General features: G+C 42.7%; 2 protein-coding genes and 1 long non-coding RNA gene across 4 annotated transcripts in view; 2 read left to right on the forward strand and 1 right to left on the reverse strand.

The window, feature by feature from the left end:
- Positions 1-71: 71 nt before the first annotated feature.
- Positions 72-1,787, forward strand: RBP7 (retinol binding protein 7). The gene is made up of 4 exons (XM_005530459.3): positions 72-190; positions 702-880; positions 1,123-1,224; positions 1,539-1,787. Exons 1-4 carry the CDS (start codon positions 118-120, stop codon positions 1,587-1,589), a joined length of 405 nt encoding a protein of 134 aa, XP_005530516.1. The 5' UTR covers positions 72-117; the 3' UTR covers positions 1,590-1,787.
- Positions 1,507-4,040, reverse strand: LOC148182613 (uncharacterized). The gene is made up of 2 exons (XR_015774481.1): positions 3,960-4,040; positions 1,507-2,968 (listed from the first exon to the last, which is right to left on the reverse strand). It is a non-coding gene; the product is annotated as an uncharacterized LOC148182613 (long non-coding RNA).
- A 424-nt stretch (positions 4,041-4,464) lies between these two features.
- The window catches only part of UBE4B (ubiquitination factor E4B), a 42,882-nt gene continuing 31,513 nt past the window's right edge, over positions 4,465-15,833 (forward strand). Inside the window, exons 1-4 of one of the 2 annotated variants that reach the window (XM_014259209.2) lie at positions 4,465-4,646; positions 10,567-10,753; positions 13,485-13,620; positions 14,127-14,214. In XM_014259209.2, coding sequence (XP_014114684.1) covers positions 4,623-4,646; positions 10,567-10,753; positions 13,485-13,620; positions 14,127-14,214 — 435 coding nt within the window. In that variant the 5' untranslated portion in view covers positions 4,465-4,622. The remainder of the gene's footprint in view (positions 4,647-10,566; positions 10,754-13,484; positions 13,621-14,126; positions 14,215-15,833) is intronic. The other variant, XM_005530461.3, reaches the window with a different exon arrangement.

The following is a 15,833-nucleotide window of genomic DNA, read 5'->3' on the forward strand; positions in this document are numbered from 1 at the left end:
TTCCCCTCCAGCGGAAAGGTCCTGGGATAGAATCCCACCCACAGGCTACCTTATAAAAGACCTGCCTAGAAAACTACATTTGCATTTTTGACTGGATCTTCCTTCTACTGTCTGGCAATGCCTGTGGATTTCAGTGGAACCTGGAACCTTGTCAGCAATGACAACTTTGAAGGTTATATGGTGGCCTTAGGTAGGTGAAAATACCTGCTTCTGTCCTTCCTCCCTTTCCTATAAGGGTCTTCTTGAATTTTAAGGACTGACTTTCATTTTACCCTATTTAAGGTATAGAATGCAGGGAGTTCTTGTTAATTCTTTCATTGCCTTTCCTCTGTCAAAGGATGAGAATAGGCATTAACCTCTTGCTAAGTGGGGGTGAAGACTGAAACCAAGTTTGGGTGTCTCTTGGGGAAGCCAAATTTCTCCAGGAGTCTTCTGAATCAAAGTCCTGGAAATCTTATATAGGAATTGTACAACAACTGAGTAAACTGCTTTTCAAAGAGTAAAAAGTACAAGAGGACAACTTAACCTGTGTAACATGCAGCTTTAAACAAAACTAAATGTTCCAATAAAACAACAAAATGCTGCATAGCTGTAAGATCATACTACCTAAGAAATTCTTCCGGTAGTGATGAAGGTTAATTCCTGGCTGCCAGAATGGCTGGTGATAAATACAACTCTGATATTTTTGCCTTCTGTCCAAGGTATCGACTTTGCAACACGCAAAATAGCAAAAATGCTGAAGCCTCAGAAAGTGATCAAACAAGATGGTGATTCATTCTATATCCATACTACTAGCACATTCAGAGATTATTTGCTTGAATTCAAAGTTGGAGAAGAGTTTGAGGAAGATAATAAAGGCTTGGATAACAGAAAATGCAAGGTAAGAGTGAATATGAGGCTGTGACAAAATTAAGGTGTCATGATCAATCCAGAAACTTGAGCTGAAATTGTTTCATGAATGACATTTGTGATGCAAGACAGCAGTAGGGGCCTGAGTTACATACTTTCACTCAGGAGTAATATCTAGGTCCTTTTTTATCCAGGAAAATGCACATTTTCTACAAGTATTTTGCAGAACTGAGACAGATATGCAGAAACACTTTTTTGTTCCCTGTTCTACAGAGCCTTGTTACCTGGCAGAATGACAAACTTGTCTGTGTCCAGACTGGTGAGAAGAAGAACAGGGGCTGGACTCACTGGCTTGAAGGGGATGACCTCCACCTGGTATTGACTTCCAATTTCTACTAATTATATCTCTGTAGGGCAAAAATTAGGTTTATAATGTGGACATGGTGTGCACAAGTCTTCTAGCACTGTAGGATGTGTAATGGGTGGTATGTTGTGAGCACATTCTGCTTTGAAACAGCTTCATTGTTTCACTGCAACATGTAGTTAAATTTGAAATGTTAAGCATAGGTTATTAGCATGACCAGAGCAATGGCAAAGGATCTGTGTTCAATTTTGGAAGCAGTTCCTTTGATTACTATATGTATCTATACTCCTGGGTTTTCTCTTTGTTTTGTTTTTTTTTTTGGTAGGAGCTTCGTTGTGAGAATCAAGTATGTAAACAGGTCTTCAAGAGAGCTTGAATCTGTGTGGTGTGCTGGGTCCTGCCTGCAGGGACAGCTCTGCACAGGAGCCTCGTGTCCAGCGAGGGCTCTGTGGACCAGAACTGACTCCTGTACCTGTTAACCTGCATGGTCAAAGTTTCTGGCTCAGGAAATACGTCTGCTGTTGCCAGTGTTAAAGATCTGATTTTTGCTAATAAATGCCCCAAACCAAACTAATCTTAAGTACCTTGCTTTTGAATATGTTTTTGGAGGGAAAAACCCAACCCAAAACATAAGTGATGAGGCCTGGGTCTCTAGGTAATCAAAAGTCAATTAAAAGAAGAAAACCTACCAATTCTAGGAGGCATGTCAACATCAAATAAAACAGCTGGAGTGGGGTGCTGAGAGAGAAGGGAAGATAACAGATAATGAAGCAAACAAGAAAAAACCATTGATTTATTTTTCAAAATGCATCTCTTTAAGGTGTAGACTACTGCTTTACTTGTTTGTGTCTTTCACACAGTGGTGTGAGGCCCCATATTGTGCCAGAGCTGCTTTGTTCTTGAAAATAATTAAATTGAGCTTACCAGAGGGAAAAAAGCCTGTGGTCAAATCCCAGAACCACGAAGAGGGGTCCAAATGATGCAAATATTTGAACTCTGTAAGCACATATACAGAGGGAAAACAATGCTGCTTTAGATAAGCTTTGTTTGCATACAACTGTCAATTAGATGAAATCCTTTTCTTTATGACCATGTGCAATATTGCATAGAAAATTTTTTCTTGTGTGAACATGTAAGTTGTCAGATAAATTAGGTAGTTACAAATGAAATGAGTTGCTGCATATTCTTCCTTGCATATTCTTGAAGAACTGTAGCTTAGGTTTAGTAACTTAATTACTTCATATGAAAAAATAGTCCCTGACATTTTGAAACAAGTACCACCTCCTTTCTGATACTTCTTATCAGTTCAAAATGCTTAAAGGCACCATCGGAGTCAGACCCAATCAGTTGAAGCATGGAGGGCTTTTAGTTAGATTGACACCCTCCTCTAATTACTAGACCTGTATAAATTTCAGCTGGTTTCCATATTAAAAATAAAAGGACTAATAGTATTTATACAGTTAAGGAAATGTGGGCCCAGCAGTAAAAAGCGTGGTGTTTATGGATCCTGACAGCGCCTTCCTTCTGGAACCGAGTGCTTTGATTTGATTGAAAAACAAAATTGCTATTAGAGTGTTATGTTAGCAGAAATCACACATTGGGGCAGCACTCACATCCGTGGATAAAACGCAGAGCAGGCAGAGTTTCCTGCACCGCCGGATGGCGCTTCTGCAGCGGCTGCTGCTTCTCTGGAGCTGCAGAGATCCAGCGCAGATCTTCCAAACACCGCGTCCGAGCTGCGCTCCCCTGGAAAACCTGTGATACACAGCACAGAAAGGCAGTAATGACCCTGAAGGACGAGAATAGAGCTCCCCAGAGAAGCACTTGAAGGATTTTAGTCAAAGGTGCTTCAAACCACTTCAATTATCTTAAAAAAAAAATCCCAAGGAGATAAACACAAAATGAAGTGTAATCTGAAAATCAAAGGTAACAATATACATCTGTTCTATAAAAAGACTGGCAATACATATTATGATCCAAGTACTGGTTTCCTTTCTGAGCACCCTGGTTAAGTAATCAAAATATTTTGTTAAAAAAAAAAAATCAATGAAGTACATTAAAGATGTATATAAAAACAGAAGAGCAGATAGCCTACCTGCCTCATATTGCATTTTAAAAATGGATCAATTCTATTGCTATATAATTATTTGCAGCGTGTATGAAAATAATTCCTTTTAGCTCATATGGATCAGTTTAGATCCATCTTCAGAACATCCCGTTGTCCAGCTTTTACGGGATTCTTTCCCTTGCTGACTCAGATCACCCTGCCCCGTGCACGGCTCGCTGTTCAGCTCATATTACTAGGGACTGTTCATCCTGGGCTAAAAGCTTGCTGATACAACTCTCAATTCGTTTATCCTTTGCCAAAAGAGCAACTTCTAAAAATCCTTTTCTCTTTCACCTACGTGTATTCTAACCCAAACAAGCTGAGCTGGGGGGGAGCCTCCAATGTACTTACACAGAGCCTGGCCGTTTGTTCTGTAGCTGAGTTTCATTTCGAGTGGGAAGGAAATGTCTTCCAGAAACATAGTATTTTGTGGTATAATGTAGGAATTAGGTGCAGAAAAGTTTGTAATAAGGAAAAAAAAATACTTCATGTTCAAACTACACTTAGAAAAGGCCTAGACCAAGTGTTCAATGGGGCCTTGGCATCTTGTTTTTTTCCTTGGTCTGTTACTCAGCTCGCAATAATTAGACTTAGAATTCCCAATCCCTCGTCGCTGAGAAGGGGTTCATATTTACGGACCCGGTGGAAAGGGAAGGCTGCAGCAGCTTGACCCTCCCTGGGATCGCGGCGTCGCTGAGCGGCAGCTGCCCTCTTCCCGCTCCTGTTCCCGCCTCTCCGGGACCCCTCACGGACCCGGGTTCCTCCCGGGCCCGCCTTTCCCGGGTCCCCCCGGGCTCCGCCCCTCACAGACCCGGGCCCCGCCCCTCCCGGGTTCCTCCCGGGCCCGCCTTTCCCGGGTCCCTCGGGCCCCGCCCCTCCCGCCCCTCTGGGCGCTGCCATTGGCCAGCGTGGCGCGCGCGCGGCCCCGGCGTGCCCGGCCCCCCGCGGGGTCACGTGATCCCCAAGATGGCCGCCGCCGCCCTGTTGTTTTGATGAATAATCTCTGCGCGGGGCAGTGGCCGCGGGCGGGCGGGGGCCGGGGTCCAGAGCTCTGAGGGGCAAGGGGGCACCGGGAGGGCGGCTTCCCCTCGGCCGCGGCGGCAGCTGAGGCGCGGGTGGGCGGCGGGGAGCGGGCCGGGGGCTGCGGTGCTGCCGGCGGGCGAGGCGCGGCGCGGTCGCCCCGGAGATGCCCTTGTGAGGCGGCCCGGGGGGCAGCGGCGGCAGGAGAGCGCTGCCTCGGAGCGGCCCCGCGGCGGGGCGGAGGAACGCGCCCTTCCTCCGGGCACCATTAAGAGGAAGGCGATGGAGGAGCTGAGCGCGGACGAGGCGAGTGCGCGGGGCCGGGGCCTGAGGGGGCGGGTGGGCCCCGCGGGGAGGGGGCGCCGGGCTGTGCCGGGCCCTGCTCGGACCCGACGGTGTGCAAGGAACGACCCTGAAATGCTCTGCCTTCGCCCCGTGTCTGTGCTCGGTGTTTTCCTCTTTCCTCCTGTCCCCGGGCTGTCCCTGACCCGCGACCCCCGGGCTCGGCCGTGGGGTCGGGTTGCTGCTCTCCTGGTTAATTGTTTATTCTCTGATTCCATCTGCTAGGTAGCCTTTGTCTGCAGCGTGTTCCCTTTCTGTGTCCAATACTAGGCGTTTATGTGCTCTTTGTGTTTGATTTGAAACACCCAACCTTTTAACGTAGTAAAACACTAAAATTTTTCCTTCCTTAGGCTCTTTGCTGAGAAGCAAGATGGGTGTGTTCATGGTCTTATATTTAGTATAATTTCTTCTTGAAGCAGCTTGAATCAGGCTTGTCAGTTTTCCAGTGTTTCCTTTGATTTTCTTTTCTTTATCTATTCAAGCTCTTCGTCTTTCAGTGAAGAATTCTAGTGTTATGGTGTAATTGGCAAACATCTATCTATAATGTATATATTCAATTCACATAGAATAAGGTGAGCTGTTCCTTGTTTCTTTCTTTTATAAAATTACGTTTTCCTTTGTTTTTTAATAAAGAATAAGGTCTTAAGTTTTGCCCATATATTAGAGGATTTCAAATTAATTATGTCCTAGATATATTATAGCAGGATCCAGGGAGTTTCTCACTGTCCCAGTGTAATCCAGAAATCAAAATACATCGTATGGGACCTGCTAAAATACAGGCTCAGTGCTGTGCTTATATTCCAGGGAGGATCAAAAGAAGTTATTTTTATTCTGTCCGTGTCTTATGGTGGGATCGTAGGCTGCTGTTGTCACTCAGATTTGTATTCCAAAAGTTGGGATGTTTTTGATGATGATGTCTGTCACAATTTAGCAATCCTCCTGTGTTGCATCATGATCTAGGAGAAAATACTTTGTGCTGTTTACTTGATGAAGGTCCTCATGCTCTGTGGAAGCACTGAGAAAAGGAGAACAGTTCCCATGTTGGGAGGAGTGGGACGGGGCATTGGTGGTGTAAGTCTACTGTGAAAAAGGATCTCCAATTTTACAGGTGTATTTCATGAGTACTTTGTTTACATGCAGATCTTCTCATTGTTAAACTGCCCAGATCCTGAGGTGTTTTATGATTAATTTCAGAGTTATTTAACCTATGTAGGCTTATTTGTGTCACTGCCTCAGCACACTACTGACATCATCAAAACCACTGCATCGTGGACCTGAGGCTGCAGGAGAGGAGTTCTCCAGTGAGGACTCGTCCACCTTTTTTGGCCAAATGTTTGTCCCGAGTGACTTTTCCACGTTCTTCTTGCCCAGTTCAGCAAGGACCAAACCAAATGGTCTTTTAGGTGATTGCTTGTGACAATCTTGTATCTTTTTAACAGAGTCACGGTGTCACTTCTTGTTATTAATGGATGGTTCACTGAAAAGTCAGAGCCAAGCAGATTTTAATACTCTTCCACATCTCCACTTTGCTGTTATTTGGCACAGTGGGCCTGGATCAGACTATAGTGAAAAATAACCTTCTGAAATATGCTCTGTGTTACTTCTTCAGATTCAGACTTTTTTTCAGGCAGTGGCTGAAGGTGCAAAAATACTTAACGGAAGTTTAATTGCAAGGCTCTTACAGATAACCTTATCTTCTGTTATCAAACCGTAATTAAATATAGCACTAACGGTTGCAGCTTAAAAAGAAGAGATACACAATTGATCATACATGTATCTTAGTTTCAAGAAGATATTTTCCCCTCCTATTAACAGTGTCTCTCACTGACATTTTCACAGTGTTCACTTTATTAATGCAACTTATTAATTACAACTTGAAGTTGTAATTCATTACAGACCATAGTAAAATTTTTAGGAGGGGGAAAAAAATTTCCTTCCAAGTACGTGAGTTCTAGCACAGTAGATAGCACAGGATGAGAACAGGGACTTCAGAAAAAAAAAAGCAGAATCCAGCTAATTGTAGCATAAAGTGGGAAAGAATGATGTGAGTTTGTCATATTCCAACATGTACATGATTTTTGAGTAGCATTTTCTGAGCATAGACCATGACCACTATCACCAGAAAAATGAAGCATTTCTTAAACCAGTTTAACATGCTCTAATGAATACAAGAAAAATAAAGCTATCAATTCAAATTACCCTTTACTGTACAGATTTGGAACTCTTCTGCATTATGGTTGAATAGAAAATTTCTTTAGAGTCTCACTAAGCAGTTACTACTATAGCAGATACTGATACAGATTTTTTTAAACTGGGAGTGTGTGAGCCTAAGGGACTTACCTGGTGCAAAGTCAAATCATCAGTGCACCATCTTTAACAGGGTGCTGTTTTTACTTTTTTTGTTGTGGTGCATGCAGCTAACAGCTTTTAAAAAGTGCATTTAGATAAAAAATGTATTTCTGAAAACTGCTGTTTATAGATGTAGTCCAGATGCGTCCAGCAAAAACTGTACTAGACTATACTAGTTAAAAAGTGATGTGCTCTTCCCATTCAGTCAATTAGGTTTTTTTATTTAATTAGGCTTTTAAACTGTGTGTTCTGGAGCTGTGCTCTGCAGGGAAAATGGGCTGTGGAGCAAGCAATGTCCATGTAATAGGACTGAAAACCTTGTCACTATTAGGTAACATAATGACACATAACAGCTTTGTCATATGTCACTGGCTCAGGTCTGAAATCAAGGGTTGGGAATTATTCAAATACCCTAAACTTCCCTAAAACATTGTTTTAAACCTCCAGCTTTGTTCTTCTTCGTGATAATTTGGGGAGTCATTCAGTCTGAAATGGGAGCAGGTTAATTGGAGGAAACTCCCACACTTCTGACCTGGTATTTGTATTATGTGAAGGCAACAGGTTGGGGTCTCGTTTGTCCCTTGTGTTGTGCAAACAAACTGTGTCTTCTGAGTCCCCAGCTGTGCCCTCAGCATAAATCCCATCTTCCCTCCTCTCCCTGCTGTCCAGCCTGAAGATACAGGGGACTAACTGGATAGAATGTGTTCACCAATTTTATGCCATCTTTTCGAACTTTTTTCAGCCTGTACTTGGCCTTTTTAGCATAGTATGTTTCTCCTCTTTTGTCTCTTACTTAAAACTTCCTAGCCTTCAGATCAAACTTCAGATTCCTGTAATAATTTTATATAGACCTGGAGGAATGTGACAGCTTGGAATATCCAAGAACCAGATCTGATCCTTTAACATGTGCTCCATGTATCCTCAGCTGTGAAAGTTGTATCTGACACTGGTAAAAATATTCAGTTTATTTATATTTTAATGTTACTTTGTTCAGCAGTAAGGAAGGTAATTTGCCCACCATCCTTAAAGGGGCAGGGAAGAATATTGTATTCATTTTTATTGCAATATCTTAAAGCAGCCCAGTATCTGTGCAGATTTCTTGTTCCAGGCCCTCTTCAGATTATTTTGCAGGGCAGGTTACGGTCTGGGGGACTGGCCCTGAAGGAAGTGGGCGGTTGATGGACTGAGGGGGACAAATAAGAGGCAGATTTGTCTCGGTGTCCTCCTGTTTCAGCAGTGCTGACTGCAGGTGGATTTGCTGTAACTTGGGCATGGATCTTGCCTAGCAAGGGAAGGGAAGGAATGCCAAGTGCCACCAGTGTCCTCACTTGTCTGCCTAGCACTGGGAGAAGATGAAGGGGGGACCTTGTTTGAGTGATCAATTGGACTGCACTTGTGAATTAATTCGGAATTGGTTATCATCTCCGCCTTTTTCTCCTCACATATCTTTCCTTACATCTGATTTGGAGCTAGCTAGCAAGCATTAATGTGAACAGTTGTGGAAGAGTTCCATATTGCATTAATTATATAAAAAGCAAGAAAAGTAAATTATCGTTCTCCGTCAGACATTGGTGCATATATGGAGTGCTTGTGTGTGTATTTGTTGTATTTGTTAGCTGTGAACACTTAATTTGGATTCAGATATGGAGATGTGTAGCTGACATTTTTTTAGTTATACCTTTGACGGCTGAGGTAGTTCTGGAGTTTTTTCAGATAAGCACTTGGATAAAAAAACTGAAAAATTGAAATATGAGGAGCAAATGAAGAGGAGGGAGACCCTAATATGTATTACTTTTACTTAAATGCAAAGCTGAACAATATATTTCTGCATTAAGCTCCTCTATTTTGCTTTACCAGGAGGAAGGATTAGAGATTCTATTCATAGCTATTTTTTTGAGTCCTAAAAAAAAATTCTAGCTGCCTTCCATGTTCATGTGGTGACACCCGTCGTGGAGGGAGATGTAGTTCCACACACTGTTTTCCCACAGTTTTTGAAGTCTGATTTAATTTGATCTGTTGTTCTTCCTGTTGGAGTAGGCTTCACAGGCCATTAAATGATATAGCAATGTAGTGTAGACATTGACTTGACACAAATCTTTTGTTCACTCTTTCAGTTGCCTGGCAGTTCTTTAGGACTATGAGCAGAAATGAAAACTTTTAAGTTGTGTGCAATGCTTGAGTGTCATAATACAAAGAGAATAACAGGAATTGCTGATTTTTGCAGGGAGCTGACATCCTCAAATATGATACTTTTATTTTGGGCCCATTTCAACCCAAAAATGTAAGCTTTGGGCATAGATTCTGTGAGGTAGCCTATGTTAATAAATAACTTATTTCCTGATTTTTGTTTATGTGAAGCTTGAAACATTATAAATCTAGTTTTATAAGTTTTATTTTGATGGTTATTTCTCATGTAATATTAATGTTATGTGATCACATGCTGTTTTTAATAAGTAGGTTTGTAACAGTTTTCTGTAGTTGGATTTTAAAGTCAGTCTTAAAAGTAACATGCAAAAAACTGTTTTTAAAATTCTTTGTGGTGGAATGTCTCTAGGCGACAATAGGATGTTTTTTACTGTGTCTTTACTGGTCAAGGTGCTTCTGTCCAGCACACAGGATGCATGTTTTTTGGTGTTACAGTTCTTTTGTGGATTAATTTGGACAGTGGTGGTCTCGAATAACTTTCAACTGGACCTTCTTTAGCACGGGTGTGTTGGTATCATGTGGTGTGAAATTAAAGCAAAGGTCACATTCACGTTGTCCCTTTTATCACATTAACACGGTTTGTCAAATGCCAAAGTAAATGGGGAGGAGTATGGCAGGTTTTGAAATTGCTGAGCAGTAAATGTTAAACTGGTCTTACACAACCCCTCAAGGGACAAACAGCATTCCCAGTGCAAATGGTTTTCCAGGGCAGCAAATACATACTTAACATTTGAACATGGAGGGTATCTTAGTGCTGTGGCACAGAACAAAGGAAGGGCAGCCAGCCCAGCTCCACTGAGCAGCCTTCAGGTAAGGAAGGCTTCAGTGCTGGCCTTTGCAGGAGCCAGCCACGCTGGGAGGGACGGCCAAGGCAGCGCTGCAGCTGCAGGTGCACTGGGGTCACTCTGGTTCCTCTCCCTGCAGCTGCAGGTGCACTGGGGTCACTCTGGTTCCTCTCCCTGCAGCTGCAGGTGCACTGGGGTCACTCTGGTTCCTCTCCCTGCAGCTGCAGGTGCACTGGGGTCGCTCTGATTCCTCTCCCTGCAGCAGAGGGGTCTCTCTGGTTCCTCTCCCTGCCGCAGAGGGGTCCCTTGGGCTCCTCTCCCCTCAGCTGCAGGTGCACTGGGGTCACTCTGGCTCCTCTCCTCACAGCAGAGGGGTCACTCTGGTTCCTCTCCCCGCAGCTGCAGGTGCACTGGGGTCCCTTGGGCTCCTCTCCCCGCAGCTGCAGGTGCACTGGGGTCACTCATGCTCCTCTCCTCACAGCAGAGGGGTCACTCGGGCTCCTCTCCTCTCAGCAGAGGGGTCACTCGAGCTTCTCTCCCTGCAGATCCGTCGGAGGCGCCTGGCACGGCTGGCAGGAGGCTCCTCGTCCCAGCCCAGCACCCCGCTGACGTCCCCGCAGAGGGAGACCCCTCCGGGGCCGCCGGGCGCAGCCCCAGCGCCGGGGCCCTCGCACAGCCTGGGCCTCAGCGTGCACAGCATGACCCCAGCTACCTCTCCCATCGGGGCATCAGGTAGGCTGGCAGCTCCCGGCTGCTCCTTGAGTGTCTGTGCACGTTCCTTACGCAGCAAATCGCAGCAAAACGCCGCTTCTGCTCTCACTGAAAATCACTTTCAGAAACTAATGTTGTAAAACAGTGAGTGAAGGGACTTTTTGTTTTAATCTTCCAAGTAATAAGTGGTTTTCCATTTATTCCATTTACAGTTGTTTTCCAGGTGTGAGTAAACTCGTGGGTTACCAAAGCTTGAAGAAGTTTGTAATAAAGTTTATTATTACACAATATTATGGAAAAGATGTGTCAAGGATACAGGAAAATCCCTTTCAAGTCTTGCAACACAGTCTCTATTGATTGGTTTCTAGGTACATTTTAGCAAACAGTCTCAAGTTAATTTTTGATCTTTAGTTGCAAGCATTCAGCACAATTAAAAATAGCAAGCTGCCCAGTCAGGGCATCCTCAGTGTAAGAATGAAGTATTTGCTTTCTGCTTTGTATTACTTTGCCAGTTTCACTATTTACTGGAGGGAATACAAGCAGGATATTTACAAATCGTATTTTTTCAGAAGATGGAACAAATAACTGATCTGTTAAAGTCACACAAATGCAGCAAGCAGGGGAAATTGGGAGGGTTGTTCTGTAGAGAGGTGAAGACAAAATTAATGTGTTTATACCACATTTGACCTAACAGAAATTAATTTTGATTTCAAATTATCTGACTTAGGAATTGGGACAAGTTTGTTTTCCAGGATTGTGATCTTTATCTGAAAACTTAAATTGTTTTGCCTGTTGTGTTACTAAGCTGAGAGGTTCTCAAAACCATCCCAAAACAAATGTTAAGAGGATTCTAACCAGATTTTCAATATGATTTCTAATAGATCAATAGAAATAATATTTTTCCAATGCTCCTCGATGAGCTTGCAAATTCATTAGCATTTACCTATTTGCTTCTTGCATTTTCTGGTTTTCTCTTTGGCAGGTAGAGTATTTTACAAGCTTAAATCTTGTCATTTAATTATAGCACTGTTCAGAAATACCTAGAAGTGACTCCTTCCTGCTTATTTTGTTTCCTTGCATCCAAAGCAGGACAGAGAAAAGCTATCAAAAGCATTTCTTGAGATAAACTCGTTGCAGATGAAATTTAACACTCTGTATTGTCCTCATGATTAAAGGCAGCAGCCCAGAGGTGGAGGTGACTTCTTTTTTTTAAGAATGGTGCAGAGTTCACTCACTGTGTTCCCTCAGCCTGTGGTTACATGACTGTTTTAGTCCATCTGAGGTCTGACTCTTGCTAAAAGGAGTACTTGTTCCTCTGCTGCCTGTGGTGAGGGGGATCGTGGGCTTGATACAAGTGAAAACTAACCCAGGAAAAGTAAATGTTTAATTTTCAAACAGAGGAGCTCCTGATCCATCCTAGGGCACAACTGGATAAACAATACTGCCAGCAGAGCAGGAGGTGTGGAAATGTGTACCTGGAGATAGAAATGCTCAGGTACTGGCAGATGGGTTTATTGTGGTTTGAAGGGCGCAGACAGTGAAGACCTCGGAGATTTCTGTTTTAGGAATTCCCCAGGACAATACCTGACTGTACTGACTGGATTGGCTGATGACCTGAAGCAGGAGTTTCTAGTGTTTGCTTCCTACAGTGCCATTTGTGCAGCTGTTTAATAATGTGTGTCTTTCTCACATCAGGGTAAGAGATATGGTTAAATTGGGGAATGGATCAGGAAAAAAATATTCATAGCAGTTTATCTTGTGTGTTTATGTAGCATAAATGAAGACTCAGCTAATGCTGTGTGGTTTGCAGCAGTTCCTTTCAGCAGCAGACTAAAGTGACTGCAGAGGATTTTAATTCATTTGGACACACAGAGAGCAGCTCCAGCAGAATAATGTCCTTGTAAGCATCCATTGTTCTAAGGAGTTGCCTGTCATGGTGAAATCAGACATAGGAATCAATTTCATGGAAAATATCATTATTTTGTATGTATTTTGAAAATACCTTAGAGAACCTAAAACCAGTGTTATCAGTGACAACTGGAACTTTAGGTGTCAGGTATTTTATTGTGTACCCGATCTAGCAAAGTACAGATGCAAGTAAATGCTGGAAAATTTGTGTGGAAAGATGGTAGGTAGGGTTGAGGAGGGGTGTTAATGAGTGCTGCAGCATCACTGTTAAAGTACATTTTCCTGGCTATAAGAGTAAGACCCCAAGGGAATGCAGAACAATGCAGTCCTTTGCCCTGGTGAGCTTTGTTTGCTCTGGTCTCTTTTGTCCACTGATTTAGCTGGATTTTCTTTGGGAAGAGGGAGGAGGAGAGATGAAGAACTCAAGGAATATTTTTTGCCCCTTTATGACTGATGATGTAACTCCATTGTAATGGCCCAGTGTAAAGTCCTGTTCCAATAGAACAATCTTTAGAGGGGCTCTGACAACGTCTTAAGGTAGTAGACAGAGCAATCCTATAAAGATCAGTTTTTATAGGAGAGAATCTCTAAGCACTTCATGGATGCAGGTTTATCTTTGTTCTTTGTTTAATGCAGGTAAGCATTCCTACATTGCTGCTGCAAAGGGAAGTAGAAAATGTGATTATCTGCAGTCAGATGTGGTTATTAACTTTTATTTCTTAATGCACTGCTAAGAATGGTTGACCTGGACTGAAAAACAGTATTTCTTCTCCTTTTCCATGCAAATAATGTGTAGTGCCTTCTCACTGCTGTAGCAGTAATCTTGGTGGTGCATTTTCTTTAGGAGTAGCCCACCGAAGCCAGAGCAGCGAAGGAGTGAGTTCCCTCAGCAGTTCTCCATCAAACAGCCTTGAAACCCAATCTCAGTCCCTCTCTCGGTCTCAGAGCATGGACATTGATAGTGTCTCCTGTGAGAAAAGGTAAAAAATGCAGCTTGTAACAGCTGGCAAATATGGCACAGTGCTGGTGTTCAGACCTCTTACAGGACAAGGCTCTGCCCTGTCTCCCTGCCAGCTGTGGTAATGCAGTAGGGTTAGTGCTTAAAAATCATACACTGTTTAGGCCACTGTAATGCTTTTTCTAGCCTGGTTTTAATGGGAATTCCTGACCTAAAGTGGTAAAAGAGAATATTATCTTAGCCATTAAGAGATGAGCATGTCTGGTGGGGATAATTGAGCTACTCTGTTTAAAAGAAAAAGGTTGTGGGATCTGATAGCTGTGTAGTTTGTATTGCCTGCTGAAGAAATTTATTTAGAACTCAAATGTGATATGAGAAACATTCACCAACCAGTGATTTTAATTGCTATTTTTGCGTTGCTTTCTCTGCTGCATCTGCTTTAGGGTAAACTTTCAGTGAGCATCTTACACAGGACTGCCTGCAACTTTCAACAAGTTAATGGGATTTTCCTCTTATTTCCACTTCCAGTATGTCCCAGGTAGATGTGGATTCAGGAATTGAGAACATGGAGGTTGATGAGAATGATCGCAGAGAGAAACGGAGTCTGACAGACAAGGTGAGCCTGGGTTGTGATACCTGGAGGAGGTATGAGCTCAGTTACCTCCATATATTGAACTTGTGCTTTTGAGAGGATAGATCAAATCCTGGAACTGTCCCTCAGGTGTCATCTGCAAACAATTTCTTCATTGCATTTTCTCACTAAAATTTGCATGAAGGGAAAAAAAAGGTCAAAACTTCCAATATCAAAGCTGCATTTTGATGTCTCAAATTGGTTTATAAAAGGTATTTGAAAACTGAAGAAAATAATTTGTTCTATGTCCTACAACAAAGTGAACTGTTAATGCCTACACGATTTTTTTGATACAGTAGGTCTGAAGAAACATTTTTTTAAGCAACTTTGAAGATTGTTGCATCTTATTTGTATAGCACAAATGGTCACCTATTCACAAAGTACTGCTTCAAATGTATGTTATGTATGCTGGAGTAATGTTGTGTAATAACATTTTCTTCTAGATATTAAAAGAAAATCTGTAAGAATTAGCTATCAAGTTTTAGAGAGATGATAGAACCCTTTAAAGTAGAAAAAGAAAGCAAATATAAAGCTCTAATCCACTCCTCAAATTGTCCTTTTTGTCATTTGATTTCAAGGCCCATGTGAAATAGAGCCATAAAGAAATGGGATGCCAGTTTAGTGAAGTTTCTACCACAAAGCTTGCAGTGCTCATTAGATGTCTTTGTTTATTGTGCCCTGTCAGAAATAAGGTCAGTTGGTAAAGCCTGGCCTGAAGCCACAGCAGCAGCGCTGCCGCAGGATCCGCCGGGCATCGCGAGCTGCAGGCGGGCACTCAGCTTCCCCTGGGCCCTGGCCAGCCTGGCTTCGAGAACACTCCTCCAGTCAGGGCTGGGGGGAACAGGGAGAGGATATCAAACCTTTGCAGCCTGATTTGATACTTCTTACTCATTTGAAGATACCAGAAAGGAAGTGAAGGGGAAATGACGCTGTCCTCTTACATGAGCAAAATGTTTTCTTGCCTGGTTGTGTGCACTGGCAATGATGTCATTAATGAAACTTTTTTACAGAAAGAGAGAGGTAGAAGTACTTGAAACCAGTGGAATATTGGTAGAGTGATAAAGTCAGTGAAAGTGTATTAATGTGCCAAAATTTATGGTTTGTTAAGGGGTTGAGGGAAAGCTTTTGAGAAGGATATAGTGCTGGTAGTTGCTAAAAATCCACCAGGCTTACCTGGTGGCCATTATGAAGCCTGAAATTTAAAGGAGAAAAAGGAAGATTTTTAGTGACAGCCTTGTGTTTTTTGATCTATGTTTTGTTCTTCCTCATTGACTTATCTTTTCTAAAACAAGAGTGTTACTGTCTTGAGAAGTAAGATACGTAGCAGTGCAAGGTGCACTAGTAATAGTCAAATACCAGAATTTGGTTTTAGACCTAGTAAATATCTACAACTCTCATGGAACTCTTGCAGGTAAAAAGCCTCAAAGTCTTCCAAATTTGAAATGGCCTGGAGCTGAATTTTCTGCTTTGTGTATTATGTTTCTTTTACAGTGTTGGTAGAAGAGTGTAGGGAAGGGCAGAGTTATGGTACTGGCTTGTCATGTGTGTTCTGGGAGCTTTTAAAGGCCACCTCTCCTCACACTGCAGGGTAGTTACTTGCATTG

This window comes from Pseudopodoces humilis, chromosome 24, assembly GCF_049639895.1.
Source record: "Pseudopodoces humilis isolate 2021_Gansu_Grassland_sample_001 chromosome 24, ASM4963989v1, whole genome shotgun sequence".
NCBI lineage: Eukaryota > Metazoa > Chordata > Aves > Passeriformes > Paridae > Pseudopodoces > Pseudopodoces humilis.